This window comes from Lacerta agilis, chromosome 15 (genome assembly GCF_009819535.1).
Source record: "Lacerta agilis isolate rLacAgi1 chromosome 15, rLacAgi1.pri, whole genome shotgun sequence".
Taxonomy (NCBI): Eukaryota; Metazoa; Chordata; class Lepidosauria; order Squamata; family Lacertidae; genus Lacerta; species Lacerta agilis.
Window position 1 is genome coordinate 43,380,834 of NC_046326.1, and position 23,883 is coordinate 43,404,716.

At 51.3% G+C, this 23,883-nt stretch overlaps 1 protein-coding gene across 1 annotated transcript; it reads left to right on the forward strand.

Moving 5' to 3' along the window:
- Positions 1–22,203, forward strand: SLC13A2 (solute carrier family 13 member 2). The gene is made up of 12 exons (XM_033172233.1): positions 1–187; positions 9,700–9,828; positions 12,860–12,996; positions 14,299–14,507; positions 15,614–15,797; positions 16,946–17,068; positions 18,535–18,756; positions 19,066–19,157; positions 19,284–19,396; positions 20,339–20,500; positions 21,013–21,150; positions 21,919–22,203. The coding sequence occupies exons 1-12, from the start codon at positions 95–97 to the stop codon at positions 22,048–22,050; spliced, it is 1,734 nt and encodes a 577-aa protein (XP_033028124.1). The 5' UTR covers positions 1–94; the 3' UTR covers positions 22,051–22,203.
- Positions 22,204–23,883: the final 1,680 nt, after the last annotated feature.

Here is a 23,883-nt window from a genome sequence, read left to right on the forward strand (position 1 = left end):
GGTCGGCCGCCAGGTGCCCCGGAGCCTTTATAAAGCCCCGGAGGCGAGATCGAGAGCTCCTTTCGGCCCCGAGCAGGCACCGTCCCCCATCATCATGTGGAGGGAGATTCTGGCGCACAGGAACTACCTGATCGTCCTGCTGACCCCCTTCCTCTTTCTCCCCCTGCCCCTGCTCCTGCCTTACAAGGTAAGTCGCTCTCTGGGTCCTGTGCCTCTGCCATAGAAAAGGAGAGTCGTTGAGGATTCACAGAATCCTAGAATTGTACAGCTGGGTGGGACCCCGAGGGTCATCTAGCCCAACCCCCTGCAATGCAGGAATCTCAAGCATCCATGACAGAGGGCCACCTGTCATCCAGCAAAGGAGAGGTTCCCTTGCCCTGTCCCAGTGGCTGCAGGATCCAACCAATGAAGCCATCAAGACACAATTTTCTTTTATGGGCAGTGCTTAGGGCGAAGTATCAGCTGTTGAGCTGCACAGGGTTTTGTTTCCAGAGGAAAAGTGGGGGGTCGCAGTTGTGACACCACAGTCCCTTTGCAGAGGGAGGACCCCCCCCCCACCTTGGCAATAACAATAGAGAGAGAACACCATGTCCCGAAGAAGCAATGTTTCCTTTGCCGTTTCCAGAACACGCTGAAGAGGCAAGCCACCTTAAATTGTGGCACCTGAAAAGCAGCTTGCCTCTTCAGCAGAAGGAGTGGCTGCTGAGGACGCTGCTGATAAGCCCCCGTTGGTGTTGTGCTGTACAGAGGGCAGATGCAACAGGTGATTTGACATAATGACAGGAATTGGAGGCCCTCCACGCATCTGCTAACCAGATGGCCACAGCGTGGGTGTGGGTGGGTGTGAATCTATATGAAATGGGAACCAACAAGGTGGAAGAGCCCTGCAGGTGGAGCAAAGTGTCTTTAGTGGTGATTCTTACATTGCAGCGGGTTGGACTAGGTGAACTTTGGGGTCCCTTCCACCTCTATGATGAGTCTATGAGGTGGGGGGAAAGGGGGCGCTGGAACTGCAGATCAGGCTTGCTTCCAGGGACTGGATGCTTAAGAACGTACGAGGCAGCTGGCTGCAGCCGGATCAGGCCAAAGGGGACCCCTCTAGCCAGAATCCTGTCTTTACAGGGGCTGACCAGATGCCCCCAAGGGAAGCTCACAAGGTGCAGGACAGAACTCTCCCCATGTGCAACACTCCCCCCCCCCCGCAGCCTTCTCACAGTGGAGTGAGAACATAGCCATCGTGACAAGCGGTAGCCTTCTCTTCCTCCATGGATTTGCCCATCCAAGTTGGTGGCCATCCCTGCCTCTTGTGGGAGGGAGTTCCACAGGTTAAGGTCAAGCCTGGGTTTCTGTTTTGCATGCACTGGCCTTGATGCTGCAAATTCCAAGGAGGGTCCAGGGAGAAAGTTTGGCAGCTGCAGGAGCCTTTCAAATTGCGCCTCCCCGGCACCCGTGGAACCGTCTCCCACAACCTGCTCCAGTCCAAAGCGCCTCTTTGAGGGAAGGGGCTGTGTTGCTGAGTGGTGCTGAGCACCTGTTTGGCATGGGAGAATGCCCCAGGTACAATCCCCAATGGCAGTGCTAGGTAACAACACCAGGTATTCTCCCCAAAGAGTCACTGCCTCAGTCCCAGGCAGGCAGCTTCCTATGCTGGAACCTTCAGAGCAGGGGGAAGTTAAGAGGAAAGAAAAAACAGCTTGAAGCCTGAAACAGCAGGTAAAATCCAGCTGTTTTGGAGAAGAGAAACTACACCATTCTTTGGTAGCACATGATCCCCTCCCATGAAGGAATCCTGGGAACTGTAGTGTGTTAAGAATCATAGAATGGTAGAGTTGGAAGGCATCCCAAGGGTCATCTAGTCCAGTGTTTTTCAACCACTGTTCCGCAGCACACTAGTGTGCCTCGAGATGTTGCCTAGTGTTCCGTGGGGAAAATTGAAAAATTCAAAAGATTTGTGTTTATTTGATTCCTATTCAAGAGAATTACTTTATATATAGTCAATATAGGCACAGAGTTAATTTTTTTTAACATTTTCTAATGGTGGTGTGCCTCGTGATTTTTTTCATGAAACAAGTGTGCCTTTGCCCAAAAAAGGTTGAAAAACACTGATCTAGTCCAACCCCCAAAGAACACACGAGTCAGACATTTGTTCCCCACCCAGTGGTGCTTGCACTGGATAGCGGCAGCTCTCCAGCTGGCAGCAGCTTTCCCCAGGCACTCCCTGCCACTAGCAACTGACCCTGGGACCCTCTGCAGGCGAAGCAGGTGCTCTGTCACGGAGCTATGGTCCTTTCCTTTAAAACCCCACCCCTTGCAAGATTCTAGTCCCCATGGATCTGGAGCAATTTGGGCACAGGACGGCATTTTTAGCAGGACCACCTCCTTCCGTTGAACTCTGCTGCCGCCTTCGTGCCCATTTCCCAATTACGTAAGCAGCCTGACTGTGGAGCATAACAGCAGCCAGCTCCCAATCTGGACGCTCAGTTTTCCTGCTCGGAGCCCTTCCAGCTCACTCCCCGTCTTGCCCTCGAGGTGTGAAAGGACTCCGGCCACAGGGAAGGTGCCAAAAGGAATGAATGCTGGGCAAATGGACCGGAGAGAGGGTTCCCTGGGCCGGATGGGCCAAGCCTTGATTCAGGGGAGGACACCCCCTACCCCCTGCAAAATCCCACCTGACCTTTGGATAGGAAGGTCCCAGGAGCGGGGATTGGGGACCCTGGTCTCCCAGGTCTCAGCTTGACACACCTAACCACTAGGCCACACTCCTTGTGTGGCAGTAGCTGTGGCTTCTTCCTTGCCCCCTGAGATGATCCCCTGAATCTTTCTGAGAGCACGACACCCACCACTTTGGGAAGCTTCTTCAGTGCTAAGTTTGAGCTGCAGAGCAGAGATGCTCACTTTTCCCACCTCCCCAAATTGGCCTCCAGGAACATTGGAATCTGCCTCAAGGGGTCCATCTAGATTCAGGGAAGATGAAAGGAAGGTGCGTCGTTCACACGGAGCATCGTTAAACTGTGGGACTCCCTGTCGCAGGAGGCAGTGATGGCCATCAACTGGGATGGCTTTAAGAGGATTGGACAAAATCATGGAAGAGGAGAGGGCTCTTGGGGGCTGCTAGCCAGGACGGCTCAGCTCTGCATCCATGGTTGGAGGCAGCCCTGCTTCTGAATCCCAGTAGCTGGAAAGTGCAGGAGGGGAGAGTGGCTTTTGTTCTTGGGCCCTGGGGGTCTCCTATTGGGGCATCTGGTTGGCCATTGTGAGGACAGGAGGTTGGACCAGATGGGCCAGTGGCCTGATCCAGCAGGCTCTGCTTATGTTCTTAGGTACCAGTACTGTCTGCACAGACCGGCAGTAGCTCCCCAGGATTTCAGTCAGGGGGTCTCCCCCAGCCCTACCTGGAGACGCCATTGGGGATTGAACCTGGAGCCTTTGTGAAAGCAGGTGCTCTAGCACAGCTGCCTGGTTCATCCCACTAAAACATAGTAAGATTCTAGTCCTCATGGTTCTAGATAAATGGGTGGTTTCAATAGGAACGTAGGAAACTGCTTAAGGCTGAATCTGGCCATTGGTCCATCTACCTCAGCATTGCCTACACTGACTGGCAGTGACTCCCTAGGCTTTCAGATGAGAGATTTCAGTAGCCCTGCCTGGAGATGCTGTTGGGAGTTGAACCTGGGACCTTCTGCACGTCAGGTGCTCTGGCATGAAGCTCTTATTCACCCTCCTAAAGCTTGAAACAAGTCAGCCTGGATAGCTCAGTTGTTTAGAGTGTGCTGCTGAATAATGCCAAGGTGGCAGGTTTGATCCCCATAAAGAACAGCTGCATATTCCTGCATTGCAGGGGGTTGGACTAGATGATCCTAGGGATCTCTTCCAACTCTACAATTCTTTGATTCTGGTCCTCATGGTTCTGGTTTAAATAGGAATCTGCTTTATACCGAGTCAGAGCCACTTGTCTGTCTTGCTCAGTACTGATTTTCCAGGGCAGGCATAGGCAAACTCGGCCTTCCAGATGTTTTGGGACTACAACTCCCATCATCCCTGACCACTGGTCCTGCTAGCTAGGGATGATGGGAGTTCTAGTCCCAAAACATCTGGACGGCCAAGTTTGCCTATGCCTGCTCCAGGGTTTCACAGGAGTGCTCTCCCCAGTCCGACCTGAAGAGGCCACCAGGGGTTGAACCTTCTGCATGCCAAGCAGCTGTTCTGCCCCTGGGCGATGGCCCTCCTTAAACCAAAGTCCTGCATGGTCTCTTTCAACCCACAAAGAAGGTGACGAGGGAGCGTGGGAGAGCCGTCTATCAATTTTTAAGCCTGGGATGCTTTGACCCCTGCCAGCTCTGCCGGGGTCAAGAGGGCGGCAGAGGCTGGGCAGACAGAAGTTACACTTTAAGGGGGCAGAGTTCGCCTCTTTGCTCCGAGGACACCAGAAGAGTCCATGACTAACCTGATCTCCTGTTTCCACGCCAGCAGCGCCAGAAATTGGCTCATCCTTTATTACCTGCAGGTTCTCCTCTGCCTCGTCCCAACTCAAGATTCTGGTCCTTATGGTTCTGAGTTAAGGTTTGATTCAAATAGGGACTGAGGAAGTGGGCTTCTTCCAAGCCAGACCCTTGGCCCACTCAGCTCAGTATTGCAGACTCTGGCTGGCAGCAGCTCCCGGGCTCTCAGGAAGAGAGTCTTTTGCAGCCCCTACTTGCAGATGCCACCGCGGACTGAACTTGGGGCCTTCTGTATGCAAAGCTGGAGCTCAGCCACCGAGGGGTGGGCCTGTAACTAAAGTAAGATTCTAGTCCTCATGAGTTCAGGCAAAGGGCTGGTTTCAAGAGGAAACACCTGGGGGTATTTTGTGAAGAAGGGCCTTAGCTCAGTGTTAGAGCCCCTTGCATACAGAAGAGCCAAGGTGAAATAGCCTCAACATGTCCATTTTTTAATATATATATATAAATAACCTAAGGTGATGACTTCTGCCTGAGACCCCAGAGATGCTCTGTGAGGCCCAAACTGTTGATGAGCTGCGGTTTAGAAAAAGACAATTAAAAAGGGAGCCGGGGTATAGGTTTACTTTACAAGATGAGGTTCCTCCTGTGGCAGGGAGTTCCAGAGTTTAACGCCATGCTGCGTGAAAGAGTCCTTTCTTTTGTCGGCCCTGGATCTCCCAGCAAGGGAGGTTTTCTTCTGCCTCTCGTCGTAGCGAAAAGCAAGTTCTGCACAGGCCAGAGTTAACAGTTCCGTTTTAAAAGCAAACCCAGAACTGCTCATTACTCATCCACCACAGGCCACATCTGCCAACGTGATAAAGCAGCTGTAAAGCGGTGATTGACCATAAATGAGGTTGTGTAAATCAGCGAAAGTTGTTTCTGCCTTGAGCCAATAAAACTCACCAAACAAGAGGGCCAAAACAACCAGGCAGTGCCTCCTAAATCACGTCCACGAGACACAATTAAAATCCACTTGCAAGCCTGCTGAAATATCATGGCCCTCAGCCAAGGAATGCCTCCGACCTTCTTTCCTAGAGGCAAAGGATAGGACCACCCTAATATCCTTCGGTTTCCATTTATCTGTTGTTGTTGCATTGCAGCGGGTGGGACTAGATGACCGCTGGGGTCCCTCCCAACCCTACAATTCTATGATTCTGTGATTATCGATTGCATTTATATTGCAGCTTTTTCTCCAGGGAGCTTGAAGCTGGCCTACATGGTACTCCCCCCCTCCTTGTTTAATCCTCACAACGGCCCTGTGAGGTAGGTTAGGCTGAAAGGCAGTGACTGGCCCCCAAGGCCCACCCAGTGAGCATCATGACAGAGTGGCAAGATTTGAACCCTGGTCTCTCCCAGGTCCTAGTCCAACACTCTAACCACTGCACTACACTGCCTCTGGCTCCAGGGGAGTCAAATTCCAAAAAAAGAACTTCCCGTGGAAAGTGATCCAAGGACGACCGTCTGCCAGGGATTCCTTAGCTGCAATTTCTGCATTTCAGCAGGTTAGACACCTCCAGACCTACGATTCTATGATTCTGTGGCTGTTTAGCCTTGACGGCATCAGGGTTTTCTTCCAGCGAGAGACCCATCTCGGGTGGCAACAGGGGAGGAGAAACACCAACCCTGCGGGGCGGGCGGTGAACCCTTGCGCCCTTGGCAGCACGCTCGTGCCGCAGAATGGGCAATAAAACGGAGCATTGTGCTGATGTCAGCTGAGGAGAAGGAAAACAGAGATCCATGGGGATGATGTGGCTGATAAGAGGCTGTTGGTTTCATGCAGTTCTTCACCTGTCTCTCGCTCTGTTGCTACGCAGGAAGCAGGATCCCGAGCCAAGACAGAGAACAACACAACAATTTAGAGAAACAAAAGAGGCTTCATGGTCCACGGCCCAAAGAAAGGAGGGCTGGATCTGTCTTGTTCCGGAGGTTTCAGAATACCAGTTCCTAGAAACTGCAGGAGAGGAGAGTGTTGCTCTTGTGCTCAGACTCAGACCCTGCTTGTGGGTTTCCCTTGGGGGCACCTGGTTGGCCACTGTAGGAACAGGAGGCTGGACTAGGTGGACCACTGACCTGATCCACCCAGGTTCTTCCTAAGGAGGTCCACTGTGATAGCAGAACCTCCATGTCCAGTGACAGTCTACCTCTGAATACAAGATAATGGGGAACAACAGTTGGAGCATACTCGGTTGCACTCGGATGCCCCTTTGGGGCATCTGATCGGCCACTGTGAGAGCAAGAGGCTGGACTAGATGGGCCCCCTTTGGCCTGATCCAGCAGGCTCTTATTACATTCCGATGGAACCTCCAGGCCCAGAGGTAGTCTATCTAGATTATTTGGAGGTATTTGGCCACTGTCAGAACAGGATGCAGGATTAGACGGGCCCACCGCCCTGATCATGATGTCCTTAGAGATGAGAGGCCCATCCTTCCCCCTCAAAAAAGAGAGAGAGAACATGACCTGCAACAGGCAAGCAGCCTTGCCCACCTTTCCTCTCTACCTGGGGTGGTGAATCTCAGCCACAATCTCCAGCTACAAAGCTTAAAAACAAATAATTCAGTGAAACCTTTTGGGGGGAGGGGGAGGAATCTGAGGCACAGCTGAAAACAGAGACAGCTGGCAACTTCCTTCTCTCCCCCCCCCCCAAGCATAGCATGGCATCCTCAGGAAAGCCACACCCTCTCATTTGCCAATAAGGGGAATCACTCTACCTCGCAGGGTTGTTGTGAATGTGGAGCCCAAGAAAGAAAGAAAGAAAACCTTCCCCCTTAACACCCCCCCCCAATTTCTGGGCCATTTCAGGGACTCCCCAGTTATTTATTGTAACCAAAGCAGAGTGACGTGCACCAAGATCACCACCTGCAGGCCAAATTGGCCACACACATTTATAACCGGAGTGTAATAGCCAATATGGAAGCCCAACTCTACACATTTCAAGCACTTGTATTCAACTCCTCCCACAAGAACCCTGGGAACCCCTCCCCCCAAAGGTACTGGGAATGGTAGCTCTGTGAGAGGTAAACTATAGTTCCCAGGTTGCTTTGGGGGAAGTCTTAAATAAAGTGTGCATTGATCACAACCAGCAAGAGCTTCGCAGCTGAGTGGGGATTCGAACCCTGGTCTCCCAGGCGGGCCCTAGGCCAACACACTAACCACTATGCCATTCTGGCTCTGCAAAGTGTCTTGCTTTGCAAAATCTCCTGCTCCTTCTGCCCTCCCAGACACTGATACAGACATGGACCCTTTGCCAAACTCCCTTCCCCTCCCCACATTTTTTGGTTTATTATTATTATTTATTTCATTTTATAATGTATATAAAACAGAAAGAACAGTTATGTCAACAGGTGAAAGGTAAAGGATGAAAAACAAAACGATAAAAACAGGCACATAAAATGAGCACAGTTGCACGTGGGTTAAAATAACAAAGTCCAAGTAAGGAATATCGGTGTTATCTGATTATCAAGTTCCAGATTTGCCAGGCTTGTGCCAACAGTTATCTTGAAAAAGATGGTCCCATTGTGCATGTCACAAAGAAGTCACTGAAATTGCAATCTTTGCGCGATTTTCTCCATTGTAGCTCTGTAATGACCAAAGGACAGATCCTGAAGTTGAGGCTCCAGTACTTTGGCCACCTCATGAGAAGAGAAGACTCCCTGGAAAAGACCCTGATGTTGGGAAAGATGGAGGGCACAAGGAGAAGGGGACGACAGAGGATGAGATGGTTGGACAGTGTTCTCGAAGCGACTGGCATGAGTTTGGCCAAACTGCGGGAAGCAGTGAAGGATAGGCATGCCTGGCGTGCTCTGGCCCATGGGGTCACGAAGAGTCGGACACGACTGAACGACTGAACAACAACAATGACCAAATCCAGGTGCTGTTAGCGGAAATTGAATTTCTAGATCGATTTCAATTGAGGTTCCAGCCTGGCTTTGGCACAGAAACTGCCTGGTTCGCTTTCTATAATGACCTCTGTCGGGACAATCTTTGGCTAAAGGGTGGTATATAAATCAGATTAACAATAATAAATAGAATCATAGAATTGTAGTGGTGGAAATAAGAATAACAATATTCCAAAGTGAATCCCACCAAATGCTCAGTGTAATATTTTGGGCTGTTTTCCGTTGAGTTGCGATGACTAATTGTGCTGCCAAGATCATATATGAGACCAATTATTTTGACCAGTGCTTTTTTTTTCTGGGGGGGGGACGCAGGGGGACGCATACCCCTAAACATTTTGTGCATCTAAGTTTGGTCTCATTGAAAGAACCTTTTAATGAGGGTGAAAGGGGAGAGTGCAAAATATGGTCTGAAGCTCAACATAAAAAACTAAGCTCATGGCCACTGGTCCCATCACCTCCTGGAAAATAGAAGGGGAAGAAATGGAGGCAGTGAGAGATTTCACTTTCTTGGGTTCCATGATCACTGCAGACGGTGACAGCAGTCACGAAATTAAAAGACGCCTGCTTCTTGGGAGGAAAGCAATGACAAACCTAGACAGCATCTTAAAAAGCAGAGACATCACCTTGCCGACAAAGGTCTGTATAGTTAAAGCTATGGTTTTCCCAGTAGTAATGTATGGAAGTGAGAGCTGGACCATCAAGAAGACTGATCGCCGAAGAATTGATGCTTTTGAATTATGGTGCTGGAGGAGACTCTTGAGAGTCCCATGGACTGCAAGAAGATCAAACTTATCCATCCTTAAAGAAATCAGCCCTGAGTGCTCACTGGAAGGGCAGATCCTGAAGTTGAGGCTCCAATCTTTTGGCCACTTCATGAGAAGAGAAGAATCCCTAGAAAAGACCCTGATGCTGGGAAAGATGGAGGGCACAAGGAGAAGGGGGCGACAGAGGACGAGATGGTTGGACAGTGTTCTCGAAGCTACTAACATGAGTCTGACCAAACTGCGGGAGACAGTGGAAGACAGGAGTGCCTGGTCCATGGGGTCACGAAGAGTCGGACACGACTGAACGACTAAACAACAACATTTCAATATGAGTAGAAAAGTGAGAGTACCCCCACTGCTTTTGACAAGGTGCCCCCCAAATACCCAGTAACATTAATTTTGGACCTTGGTTCCTTTGGTAACATTTCTCATTTCTGTCAAGATTAAATTCTGAGAGTCTTGCAGCAGCTTACATTCCTCCACCCCCCAATAGATGACATGCACTGAGTTTTAGGCAACCCCTCCAGCGATGAGCTCATTTCTCCTGCCTCTCCCTTGCAGGAAGCGCAATGCGGCTACACCATCATCCTGATGGCGCTCTTCTGGTGCACAGAGGCTCTGCCCTTGGCCGTCACTGCTCTGCTGCCCGTCATCCTCTTCCCGCTCATGGGCATCATGGACTCCACCACGGTAAGGAGACGGCCGGACCAAAGAGGCCCTTGGCTTTGCAACTGGACTGCCATGCAGGGCTGCCATGACCTGGCGCCCTCTGTTAGTAGTATAAATAAATAAATAAATTTATTTTTATTTATACCCTGCCCTTCCCAGTTTAAAAACCGGGCTCAGGGCGGCTAACAGAAAATATAAAACATTGATTAAAAATGCAACATAAAAACAGCATAAAATACAACATAAATGCAGCATCAATATCAATAAAATTCAAAAATTCAGGGGTCATTTTTTTTGGGGGGGGGGAACCCCATTCAGTACACATCAAAGGATCACCAGGGCTAACTAGCCAGGTTTGTCCTACTAGGGCCCACTGGTATAGGAAGGGCAGGGTGCCCTGGCAGCGGGATCCCGATAGGGTTCCATCGCAGCATGCCCTGCCCCCAGAATGTGCGCCCCACCTCTGCAGGCGGCATGACCCACTCCCAGAACGTGTGCCAGCCCCGCCCCCGCCTGCTTCCCACCCCCGGTGCTGGAGCATGAAGCTCCGCCACTGCTAGGGCCAGCAAGGAGACCAGGGAAGAATTTAAATGTGGGGTCCCAGAAAGGATTTCTTCATAGAAAAGGAAAGGGAAAAGGGAATAGAGGATCGGGCTAATTCAAATTGAAGGCCAGGCGGAATAGCTCTGTCCTGCAGGGCCCTAGTCTCATGGGGCAGAGCATTCCACCAGGTCGGAGCCGCCACTGAAAAGGCCCTGGCTCTGGTGGCGGATAGTCTGGGACCTTTAAGCTGTTATTATTCATGGACCTCTGCGGAACATACCAGGAGAGGCGGTCCTGTAAGTACGAGGGCTTTAAAGGTCAAAACCAGCACCCTAAACCTGACCCGGTACTCCACCGGGAGCCAGTGCAGCTGGTAAAGCACTGGGTGAATATGTTCCCATGGCAAGGACCCCGTGAGGAGCCTCGCTGCAGCATTCTGCACCCGCTGGAGTTTCTGGGACAGTTTCAAGGGCAGCCCCGCGTAGAGCGAGTTACAGTAGTCAAGCCTGGAGGTGACCGTCGCATGGATCACTGTGGCCAGGTCGGGGTGGGAAAGGTAAGGGACCAACTGCTTGATACGGCGAAGATGGGAAAATGTCGCCTTGGCTGTTGCTGCAACCTGCGCCTCCATGGAAAGGGAGGCGTCAAGGATTACGCCCAAACTCTTAATAGAAGGCGCTGGCACTAATTGAGTCCCCGCAAGAGAAGGGAATTGGTCCGCCAACCCCATGCCATCCCAACCCAGCCAGAGCTCTGTCTTCGAAGGATTTAATTTCAGTCGGCTCCCACAAAGCCATCAAAGCCACCCGGATTACAACTCAGTCCCAGGCAGGGGAGAACATCAAGCATGGCCCTCAATAACCCCCCAGGGGCTGCAGCTTAGCGGGAGAGCATCTGCTTGGCATGCAGAAGGCCCTGGTTCAATCCCCAGAGAGCCCCTGCCAGTCAGCGGACACAAAACTGAGCCAAGATGAACCAATGTATAAGGCAGTTTCTAGTCTTTCTATTTTAATTAGGCCTTCAGGAGGACTAGAATCTTAATTCGTTTTCAGAATAGCTGTAGCTCTGTAGCAGGACAACTGCTTTGCATGCATAATGCAGGATCCCTAGTGTCTCCAGAGGGCCTGGGAAGACCTCTTCCTAGCAACCCTGGAGAGCAGCTGCCAGTCAGAGTGGACAGTACTGAGCTAGATGGACGACCACTGCAGTGATTAAGTGTAAAGGCAGCTTCCTCTGTTCCTCTTTAAATCAGACCTTCAATTCAGGTATTTAGAAAGGTGGTGTGAGTTTTAATCTGTTTTTTTTTTTTTTTTTTGAAAGTCTTAAATTACTGATGTTACTTCTTATGGGTAATATTAATGTCTTATTGTTTTTTGGAAACCATTTTGAGATTTGTTTGGTTTTCTTCATTATCAAGTGGCATATAAATTTCAGTATTTTTATTAATCAGTAAGTGACCTAGAAATTCTGGCTCAGTGCTAAGAGGTATCTGTCTACCTTACCGGTTGCGTCGCACAGATTCGCATTCGTTAGAGCCAGATTTAATGTGTTCCCCTCAAATGTTCTGAGCAATAGATTTTCTAACGGTAAAACCTCTGTTTTATGCGCATGTGATAACAAATCAATAGAATCCCTTTACCATATCTTGTTTAATTGCCCATTATACAGTGTTCCCCGATCAAGGATTCTGAGTTCAATCATTCTGGAAATTGTTGCTAAACCACCTGAATTGCATCTAGCTTATCTACTCCAGGATATAGACTCTTATAGAACATTACAGGTTGCCAGATTCCTGATTTCAGTTCTTTCATATAAAAGACTTCATGGAATGCTGCATGACTATTAAAAATCTAGTAAACTCTATGCACCATCTTTATCTTCAAGGCCTTAATACGATACATCTAGAGATTGTAAGTAATGCGAAGGAGATTATGCGTTGAAATATTTTAGTTGATATTTTAGAATGTAAAATGCCGTTTTATTTATTGATTTGTTTTACCTTGTAGGCTTATAGCCGAATAAAGAATATCTATCTATCTATCTATCCTCTCCTGGCTGACGATGCCCCCCTGCTGCAAAATGAATCCCTGATCTGGACCTTGTGCGGAGTAGAAAGGAGTGCTCTCCGCCACAAGAAAAAGTTCCAAAAAGATTTACTGCAAAACAGTCTTAAACTAGTTACAAAACAGAAAGTTGCAAAACGCAAAGTAACACATTGCTCTAAACAAACTAGCAATGGGGTCAGTCTTCTTTAAGTCCTCAATTCAGTCCAGGATCTATCCTCTCTCTGGTCTCGGAGAGAGCTCCTAAACACTGCCGCTGGTGCTGCTGGTGGTTCCATCTCTTACTGTGACGCCACCACTCAGCCTACTCACCGAGCCTCTGCTTGCCGCATTTACCTAGAGTTTAACCTCCTGCCTGATGCAAAGCTCTCTGCAGAGCATGTTACATACAAAGCGTTCAAACACAGGCTTTATTAAACCCTTAACACCCCCCTCCTTCCCCACAGGTGTGCATGGAGTACCTGAAGGACACCAACATGCTCTTCATCGGGGGGCTGCTGGTGGCCATCGCAGTGGAACACTGGGACCTGCACAAGCGCATCGCCCTCCGCGTCCTGCTGCTCATCGGGGTCCGGCCAGGCCTGTGAGTCGCGCTGCCTGGAGAGAGGGAATGAGGAAGGGCGGGGGGGGGGGGCTCTGAAGGCGGCCCAGATTCAGGGCACCACACCTGCTTTGCATGGTTCAATCCCTAGTGGGGTCACCATCTCGGGCTGGGATAAATCTCCCCTGCCTCTAGGTCCCTGAAGAGCTGCTGCCAGTCAGTGCAAGCAGCACCATGCCTGACTCGGTGTAAGGCAGTTTCCTCCGTATTTAAATCAGCCCCGAGTTCAGATCCACGAGGACTGGAATCTTGTATGAGAAGAGCTGTGGCTCAGCAGGAGGGCATCTGGTTTGAATGCAGAAGGCCCCAGGTTCGATCCCTGGTAGCATCTCCGGTCTCCCAGTCTGAAACCCTGGAGAGCTGCTGCCAGTCAGTACAGGAAATCCCAAGCTAGTTGGGCTGACTCGACATAAGCCAGCTCCCTCTGCTCCTTAGCTCATTGGCAGAGCAGCTGCTTTGCATGCAGAAGGTACAGGGTCAACCGCTGTCCTCCCCCCTGGAGTGTTTGCTGCCAGCCAGTGCAGACAACACTGAGCTGGCTGGGCCAATGATATAAGTTCCCAAGTTCTCTTTAAATTGGCTCTTAATTCAGAGCCATGAGGACTGGCACCTTGCTTTATCCTTAATGTCAGAGACCAGACTGAGGATGGTGGGAACCCCCCCCTCTTCTGGCTTCTGACCAGGATCCTGAAGCTGCCCAGGAACAGTGGAGCAGCATAGATTTAGAGAATTGGTTTGCGGAGGGACATAGTTCGGAAAACAACAGCTGGGCAGAGCTGAGAGGGGAACAGCTAGGAGGCGCAGAACAGGGAGAGAGAGAGAGAGAGAGAGAGAGAGAGAGAGAGAGAACTGACTCCCCTTGGCCACTCTGAGAATGGCTGCGCTGTTCTTTTGCTGTGATCATTAAACACTCTTAAACTGGTAAGGGACTCTAATTGCTTTGTTCTGCTGATGCACGGCCAAAGTGGGGCAGGGAGCCATTTCTGTATCGTTTTAACATTTGATTGGGAGCCGCCCAGAGTGGCTGGGGAAACTCAGCCAGATGGGCGGGGTACAAATAAATTATTATTATTATTATTATTATTATTATTATTATTATTATTATTATTATTATTATTATTCTCCGAAGCCTGACACTTAAAGGCCATGGCAGAAGGCCCCTTGGCCTCCACCCTCCAGCTTCTCCAAGGAGGGCTGAGCCGCCCTGCTCTCATGGGGAGAGGAGCTGAGTGCCAGCCTCCTGCCCCCCCCCCCCGTCTCAGGCGCTGTCTCCATCCCTGGCAGGCTCCTGATGGGCTTCATGGGTGTCACCGCCTTCCTCTCCATGTGGATCAGCAACACGGCCACCACCGCCATGATGGTGCCCATCGCCCAGGCCGTCCTGGAGCAGCTGCACAGATCCGAGCTGGAGCGGCTGCAGGCCAAGGAGGCCGTGGCCAAGAAGGGGACCGTCAATGGAGGCTTTGAGCTGCAGGAGACCGTCCACCAGCAAGGTAGGTGGGGGTACAGGACCGTCGGTCAGCCCTCCACCTCTGAAGCCACCGGAAGGACATCAGGAGAGCCCTGGAGAAGGATCAGGCCAAAGGGGGAACTTCTAGGCCGGCATCCGGCTCTCTCTGGTTGTCGCTCCCATTGTCTGGTATTCAGAGGTAGACTGTCCCTGGGCATGGAGGCTCTGCTATTGTAACGAAGTTCCATAGGAAGAGCTGGATCGGGCCATAGAGGGCCTGTCTAGTCCAACCTCCTCTTCTCACAGTCAGACCAACCAAAAGCGAAGCCCCCAAGCAGGATCTGAGCCCAAGAGCCCCCTCCCCTCCTGGGGTTTCCAGCAATTGGCATCCGGAAGCATTGCTGCCTCTGACTGTAGAGGCAGAGCAGAGCCACCACGGATGGTAACTGGTGATGTTCTTCTCCCTCCATGACTCTAATTCCCCCCACCCATTTTATTGCATTTCTTTCCTGCTGCCTTCTACACGGAGCTCAAAGTGGCAAAACCGCCCCCCCCCCAATTTCATTTCATCCCCACAACAACCCTGTGCGGTGGGCTAGGCTGAGAGGCAGTGACTGGCCCCCAAGGTCACCCAGTCCTAGTCCACCCCGACTGGGGAGTTGATCCCTGCTCTCCTATTATTATGTTTATTAATTAATTAATTAATTAATTAATACCCTGCCCATCTGGCTGGGTTGTCCCAGCCACTCTGGGTGGCTTCCAACACACACAATAATAATAATAATAATAAATCAAACATTAAGAGTAACAATCAGATCCTATATAAAAAGTCACAATAACTTTAAAATAAACAACTAATACCAAACAAAGCAATATGCAACAATGCATTAGAATCCAATAGTAAACACTAAAATTAAACATCAGTAAGTAATAATTAAACCGTTTACACTTATCAATTACAATAAAGAATTACTTATCTATAATTGATAAAAATAGCAGCAAATCACAATACAGAAAATACCACAAAACAATGTAAAAGGATTAAACTAAGAAACAAGGTCCTAGCCCAGTGCTCTAACCACTAGGCTACCGCTGCCTCTCCCCCAGCCTTGCTTGGGCCAACCTCTCTCCCCCTCTCGCCTCCCGCAGTAAACGGGCACGTAGTGACTGTGGAGAAGGAGAAAGTGTCCTGCGAGCAGCAGCAGCTGGAGAAGAAGCACCTGACCTTCTGCAAGGGAATGAGCCTCGCGGTGTGTTACGCGGCCAGCATTGGGGGGATCGCCACCCTGACGGGGACCACGCCCAACCTGGTGATGAAGGGGCAGATGGACGAGTGAGTACCGAGTCAGGCCCCACCCCACAGACCCCGGAAGAGCGCAGCTCGCCTCCCCCCACCCCCTTCCATGGCAAGCAGGGGTGGATTCTGCACTAGCCTCAGAATTAAAGAGGGAGGGGGGAATTTGCAGTCATTGTAGTCACAGCCCGCACTTCTCATACTGATTCTGCCAACCAAAACCCAGCCAAAATGCTATTCTAGGCCGCACCCACATGCTCAGACCAAGGAGCAGCCCTGGAAGACTGTGTCCAGTTCTGGGTGCCTCAGTTTAGGAAGGTTGTTGACAAGCTGGAAGGTGGGCAGAGGAGGGCGACCGAGACTAAGCCTGGTGAGGAATGTTTGAGGGAGCTGGGTATGCTTTGCCTGGGAAAGTGGAGACCGAGAGGAGATCCGATAGCCCTCTCCAGAGGGAACCAGCTTGTTTTCTGCTGCTCTGGAGGGGAGGACTCAAACCAATGGACTAAAGTAACAGGAAAGGAGATTCCGACTGAACATTAGCAAGAACTGTCTGAGAGTAAGAGCTGTTCAAGAGTGGAACGGATTCCCTTGGAAGGTGGGGGCCTCTCCTGATGTGAGGCTTCCTTGGCAGATTTTAAGGTGGGAGTGGGGGTGGACTAGATTACTCTTGTGGGGGGGGGGGTCCTTCCAATTCTATGACCACCATTTCTTCTCTGCTTGAGCTACACTCAGAAGGAGAAGGAAGAGTCCCTGACTCAGAACCAGGGAGGGGTGAGAAGCTGCCATATTTCAGCCCCTCGTTCTTCTTCTCGTGGTTGTACTGGTTTGGCCGCCTGTCAGGGAATGTTTAGCTGCGGGGTTTTTCTTTGTGTACAGAAGTGTTTTCTACACATCCCAGAAGTATTTCTGTACTGCCCCATCATGAAGTATCCAAGCAGGGTGCAATATTATTAACTGTGATTCATTGGACGAGATCACCCACGGGATCCCTTCCAAATCGAATATTCTATTATTCCTCCATACTTTGCGATGCGATTCTGCAACCGAACAAAATGCGCCCATTGCGGGGAGGGGGAAAGTGTGCACTAATTAAAATGCACGGGGTTCGGGACATGCACTGCGGACCCGCCTCCCCGCCTCCAAGCCAACGCCGCTCGCATTTCACGGCTCCCCTTTCTCCTTGCCAGCCTCTTCCCCGACAACGGCAACGTGGTCAACTTTGCCTCGTGGTTCAGCTTCGCTTTCCCCACCATGGTGGTCCTGCTGATCCTCTCCTGGGTCTGGCTGCTGCTGATGTTCCTGGGCGTGGAGTAAGTCGAGACCCAAGGGTGATGTCGAGGTGGGTGGGAGAGGCGTGCAGGAGAGACCCACCTGGAAGAGGGTCCCTCCTGTCTCTCCACCCGAGACCGGCATGTAAAAAAGAAGGCCACGCTCTGGTCCTTACGCCTTATGCAGAGTCAGACCATGGGCCCATCGATCTCAGGGCTGCCTGCACTGACTGGCAGCCATGGATTGCCAGGGTTTCCAGCAGGGAGTCTCTCCCATCCCAGCCCTACCGAGAGATGAAGTTGGGACTGAGCCGTCTGCATGCAATACAGGGGCTCTGTCCCTCAGCTACGGACTTTTGCAGAGCAGCTGGTGTAAGGCAATTTCCTGTGATCCTAAGTCGGGTTGGGGTAGGGGGTGAGGCCCCCAAGGAGCTGCTGCCAGCCAGAGCAGACAATGCAAGGCTAAGTGAGCAAAGAGTGAGCGGGTCTAAGGTAGCTGCTGAGGTTCATATGTTTGGCCCAGGGACACTCACTCTGCCCAGCTGGCTAGGTCTTCTTTTAAAGACTGGTCACAAGGCATTATGCAATACTCAATGTTGGAGAGACATTAATCTCTGCCAGCCACACACCAGCTCATAGCTATCTATCTATCTATCTATCTATCTATCTATCAGTGCTCTCATATAATTTATACTCTGCTTGATAGTTAAACCAAACCTAAAGATTAATCTAAATGTTTTAATAAGTGAAAGTAACAATAGACTAAAAGCAGATTAAAACTTGCATCAGATTTCTAAGCATCAGCACAAGCTTGCCTAAACGAAATTGTCTGGAGCAGGCGCCGAAAAAAGTACAGTGAAGACGCCTGCTGGATATCAATAGGCAGGGAGTTCCAAAGTGCAGCCACACGAAAAGGGCAATTTATTAAAAATGCAGAACAGGGATTTATTTGGCCCCTATCACAATGCAGATTGAAGCGGCCAAATGGGCGTACTGTGCATGGGGTCAGGTGAACTCACAGGTCAACTGGCCCCAGTTTGTGAAAAGGGTTTGCACCCATATAGTAACACCTTGAACTTGTTTCAGGTAGGTAGCTGTGTTGGTCTGCCATAGTCGAAACAAAATAAAAAATAAAAAATAAATTCCTTCCAGTAGCACCTTAGAGACCAACTAAGTTTGTTCTTGGTATGAGCTTTCGTGATGAGCAGATCTCAATGCCACCAGCAATTATGCTGCAGAATCCCGCACTAATTGCAGCTTCTGGATTGAGCTCGAGGGGAGTCCTACATTGCAGCAATCCAATCTCAAAGGAACCAGGGCACAAATGACTGCGGCACTTTTTTTGCGGCTGGAGCTGTGCTTGGTCAAAGGCACTTCTGACCACGGAGGCTCCCCGAGTCTCTAGGGACGGAGCTGGACCCAGAAGCAGGGAATGGCCTCTCTTAAACGGGTTTTGTCCCCCAGGGGAACCACAACCCCCCCCATCTTATTTCTCTCTGCCTTTCCAGCTTCCGGAAGAACTTTGGGTGCGGCATCAATGATTCGGAGAAGGCGGCCTCTAAGATGGCCTACCGCATCATCAAGAACCAGCACCAGGCGCTGGGGCCCATGAAGTTCTCCGAAATCACCGTCCTGGTCCTCTTCATCATCCTGGTGCTCCTCTGGTTCACCCGGGAGCCGGGCTTCATGCCGGGATGGGCGAGTGCTGCCTTCTCCAAGGACGGGGAGAGGTGAGAGGAGAGAGGGGCTCACTTTCCCTGCTCCTTCCTGCCCTGCCCTAGAAATGTCCTGCCTGCTTGTGGGTTTCCCTTGGGGGCATCTGGTTGGCCACAGTGAGAGCAGGAAACTGGGCTAGAGGGGGCCCTTTTGCAGCTAGGCTCCTTTTATAGAACCTCCAGCTCCAGAGGCAGTCTATCTGGACCCCCAGGTTCTATGGGGCATTTGACCGCTGTGAGACTAGAAGCCTGGGCTAGATGGGCTCCCTCTGGCCCGATTCAGCCTTCTGATCCTCGCCTGCGATGCCCATCCTTTCCCCGCAGCTACGTCACTGATGCCACAGTGGTCATCTTCATTTCGATGCTGCTGTTCCTCATCCCCTCGGAGGTGCCCAGATGCCGAACCCCAACAGGAGGTGAGCAATGATGCCCCCATGCTGCTCCCCCAACCTGCAAGTGGTTCACAGGATTGCAGAGGTGGGAGGGACCCCCAAGGGCCATCTAGTCCAGCCCCAGGGACTCACTGACCCTTTGCATTGTAGGGCAGATCCGGGTGACCCCGGCCCTCCTGGACTGGCCAACTGTCAATCAGAAGATGCCCTGGAACATCGTCATCCTCTTGGGAGGAGGCTTTGCCTTGGCCAAAGGCAGTGAGGTGATCCCCCTTCGGCTGCTGCTATTATTATTATTATTATTATTATTATTATTATTATTATTATTATTATTATTATTATTTTATTATTATTATTATTATTATTATTAACTTATTAATATATTAATATTATTTTTAGTGCTTTTTCTGGAGAGGCGCAGGGGTACGCATACCCCTAAACATTTTGTGATCCTTTGTACTTTTGTCCATTTACTGTATTTATTTCCCCCCCAATTTGAACTATAAAATGGTTATTTTCTTGAGTCAAAATGAGAAAAAAAGCACTGATGATGATGATGATGATGATGATGATTGGTTCTCCTGCTCCCTCATTTAATCTCCACAACACCCAGTGAGGTAGGTTAGGCTGAGCGGGAGAGGGACTGGCCCAAAGGTCACACTCAGTGAGCTTTATACCCAAGGGGGGGGGGTTTGAACCCTGGTCTCTCCCTGGTTCCTAGTCTGATGCTCTAACCACTACACCGCCACTGCCTCTCACTTTCCCACGAGGTCCCAGTGACCTGATTCAGATGAACATCAGCAATGACTCATACAAAGCACTAGGGGGCGCCCAAGCAGCGCTGAACTGGCACGAGCTGCCACTCAAGGGGTGAGTGACGTGGCTGCTCTGTTACCCCCTGGGAAGCTCAGCTGCAACAATATTATTTTGGGAGCCCACCCTATACTTGGGGCTGTAGGTTGCTCTTAAGTCTGCGGTTTTTTTAAATTACTGCAAGACACCGCAGAACTTTACCGTGAAGGGTGGTAAGAAATAGAAATAAGAAATAAGAACCTTAGAACTGGACCTCCAGGGTCTAGTCCTGCCCTCCAGGAATCTCAGCTGAAGCAGAGTAGGGGAGCCACGTTTGTGGGAGAAGCCACGGTCTGCGCCCGCTGTCTGCTCCGCCATCAGTGACACAACCGGCTTGTCCTTTTTCCTTCCAGGCGTCTGGCCTGTCCAAATGGCTGGGGAGCAAGCTGACCCCCCTGGAGACCATCCCTCACCCGGCCATCGCCTTTGTGCTCTGCCTGCTGGTTGCCGTCTTCACCGAGTGCGCCAGCAACGTGGCCACCACCACCCTCTTCCTGCCCATCCTGGCTTCCATGGTAAGCGCGGCAAAAGGGGTTAACCTGCGGAACTCCCTCCCACAGGAGGCTGCGATGCCCACCGACTTGGAGGGGTTCCAAAGAGGGCTGGAGACATTTGGAGAAGAAGGAGAGGGCTATGGGTGGCCACAGGGGCTGTGCTCTGCCTCCGTAGCTGGAGGCCACGATGCTTCTGAATGCCAGTTGCGAGAGACCACAAGAGGGAAGAGTTTCTCGCGTGCTCGGATCCTGCTTGCGGGTTTCCCATTGGGGCATCTGCTCGGCCTCGGTGAGGACAGGAGGCTGGACTAGACGGGTCCTTTAGGTCCTGATCCAGCTCTTCTTACGGAGGTCTCTTGTGATAGCAGAACCTCCATGCCCAGGGACAGTCTACCCCTGAATCTCAGACAATGGGGAATGACAACTGGAGAGTTCCTGCTGCTTGTGGGCTTCTTGGGCCCCCTTTGGCCTGGTCCAGCCAGAGATCCCCCCCCTCATCTCCTCCTGCCTTTTGTTGCCCCCCCCCACCCCAGGCTCAGGCCATCTGCCTCAACCCCCTCTACGTGATGCTGCCTTGCACCCTCTCCGCCTCGCTGGCCTTCATGCTCCCGGTGGCCACCCCTCCCAACGCCATCGTCTTCTCCTACGGGCAGCTGCGCGTCATAGACATGGTGAGTGAGCGTCACTGCGTTGTAGGGTTGGAAGGGACCCTCTGGGGTCATCTAGTCCAGCCCCCGCAAAGCCAGTGTCGTCACCTCGGGTGGGGGTGGCAGAGAGAGATGGGTGGGTGTCAAGTCCAGCGCCCTCTAGTGGCCCCGCCTGCAGTGGCGCCCAGTTGCCTATTCAGACTGGTGGGGACGATGGCAGAGGCCAACAGTGGGCGGAGCCAACTCATTCAGGCTTTGCCCCCCATCCTCCTCCCAGAGGAAGGTGGAGGAAGTACAGTGATATATCAAGGCACATCTAGGATGGCTGCTCTTTCTTGGGGCAAGGGCTGTAGCTCCGTGGGATAGAGCCCCTGCTTGGCATGCAGAAGGTCCCAGGTCTAGTTCCACACAGCATCTCCAGGGAGGGTTGGGAAAGACTGCTGCCTGTCAGTGTAGACAATTCTGGGCTCAGTGGACCCATGGCACAGCTAAGTATCAGGCAGCTTCCTAGTTCCCTATTTAAATCAGCCTTTAATTCGCAATCATGAGGACTAGGGTCTTAACTTTATTTTGGGAGGGAAGTGCTGTGGGCTCCGTGGGATAGAGCCCCTGCTTGGCATGCAGAAGGTCTGTGCTTCAGTCCCCAGTATCTATGGAGCAGGTTCAGAAGGCCCCTTTCCTGAAACCCTGAAGAGCTGCTGCCAGTCAGTGCAGGCAGAACTGAGCTAGAATCTGTCTGACTCGCTCTACGGCCTCTTCTGGCATCCTGATCTCCTCTCCTTGTGTCCCCAGGTCAAAGCTGGCTGCATGCTGAACTTACTGGGGGTCTTGACCATCACCCTGGCCATCAACACCTGGGGCTTCCCCCTCTTTGACCTCCACAATTTCCCAAACTGGGCAAACGGCACCGCAAGTCAATGCTGAGCCCAGGGAAGCGACTCTCTCTCAGATGCGCTTTGGATCCTCGAGTGGCAACTCCTACGCTCCGCTGAGGGACCGGCTCGCTTGGGGGGCCATGGAGGTGCAAACTCAGCCTTCCCAGGCCGGCAGCAGCAGCAGCAGCAGCTGCGGATGGGGCTCTCCTTCCTCCCTCGCTGGGATTTATTCTGCCCCAGTTGTAGCTGGAAGCTCCCTCCAGGCATCTGTGTGGGGCTTAGCAGTGGGGCAGCTCACCTCACAGACCCAGCGTTGTGGGGGAGAAAAGAAATGGCCCCCAGCTCTCCACCCAGCACCATCTTCCCTGGGCAACACACCACAGAGTCATAAACTTGGGAGGGACACCCAGGGGCCATCCAGCCCAGCCCCCTGCAATGCAGGAATCACTTCTCAAGAATCCCTGGCAGGCGCCCATCCAACTTCTGTTTAAAAGCCTCCAGAGAAGGAGAGTCTGCTCCCTCCTGAGGTCATGAAATTGTGGAGTAGGGAGGGACCCCCAAGGGTCATTTAGTCCAACCCCTGCCATGCAGGATCATTTCATCAGACGCAGAGTGCCAGCGTGTCTGGGTGTGTCTTTGTGCCGCTGGTTTTTTTTGCAGGTTGCTGCGGAGTAGTTCTGTGTGAGCCACAACAGCGGGCCGGCAGAGCCAAGACCCCCCCAACCTCCTTGTGACCCCACCAGCCTCTGGGCACCATGGTCATCATGCCCTGTTGGTGCCTGCCGGCTTCCAAGGAGGTCGGGCTTCCAGGCCCCTGCAGGCCCCTGGGAAAAACACAACAGCTTTTTTGTGCAATAAAGAAAGTGTGGGCCAAAACTGTATTGTGATTGTTCTGCTGAGTTTAAGGGGCTCCGTGGATCACACACATACACAGAGTCTATTTAAAGCACTTTTATCTCACTTCAGCCAAAAGAATAATAATCCCTAGTACCTCCCAAATATCAGTGATAACAGAGTCGCTGAGCTCAAGTTTTACAGACCCAAGGAAAGAAGGAAAGAGCGTCCGGAGGGAAGAGGAAAAAAAGCAAGCTCTGGCACTAGTTCTTATCTATGGTTATCACGGCCGGATTTAGGTTTGATGAAGCCCTAAGATACTGAAGGTAATGGGGCCCTTTATATGTCCAGCTGTCCTTTGTCGACAACAAATTGTCACTGTTTTTTGTGTTGAATATATGCTATACGGTAATTTGTGGACCTAATAGGTATCTGAAGCCATTTGCCATGCAACCAGTCCATGCAGAATGTAGGCACCCTATATATAGAAAGGAGCAAACCCAGTGATATTTTAGGGAGCAGGCTAGCAGACAAAGCCCATTACATACACCATAGGAGCCTACACAACACAAAACACTGTTGCTGTACGTGGGTTTTATTTTATTTGTTTTTTATCTTATATTTTGGAAATGTACATCCAGATGTTTTTCCCCTTTAATTTTTTTTGGGGGCCCCAAGAGAGTGGGGCCCTAGGCTGTAGCTTGTTTAGCTTATATGTAAATGCGGTTATAACTGATGGTTCTGCATTTCATTGCATTCCTAGCCCATGGAGCTCAAGGTGGCCTCCTCCCACAACAACCCTGCGAGGGAGATAATGCTGAGAAAGCCAGAGGCTGTGCCTGGCCCACGGTCATCCAGCGGAAGCCACGTGGCCGAGTGGGGATTTGAACCCTGGTCTCTCTCAGGTCCTGGTCTGACCCTCTGACCACTACACCACGGCTCGCTCGCCCAGGAGGCAGTGGCAGCCAACAGCTTTAAAAGAGGTTGGGACCAATGCATGGATGGAGAGGGCGATTGCTGGCTCTGCTCTGACTCGGCAGTTGGAGGC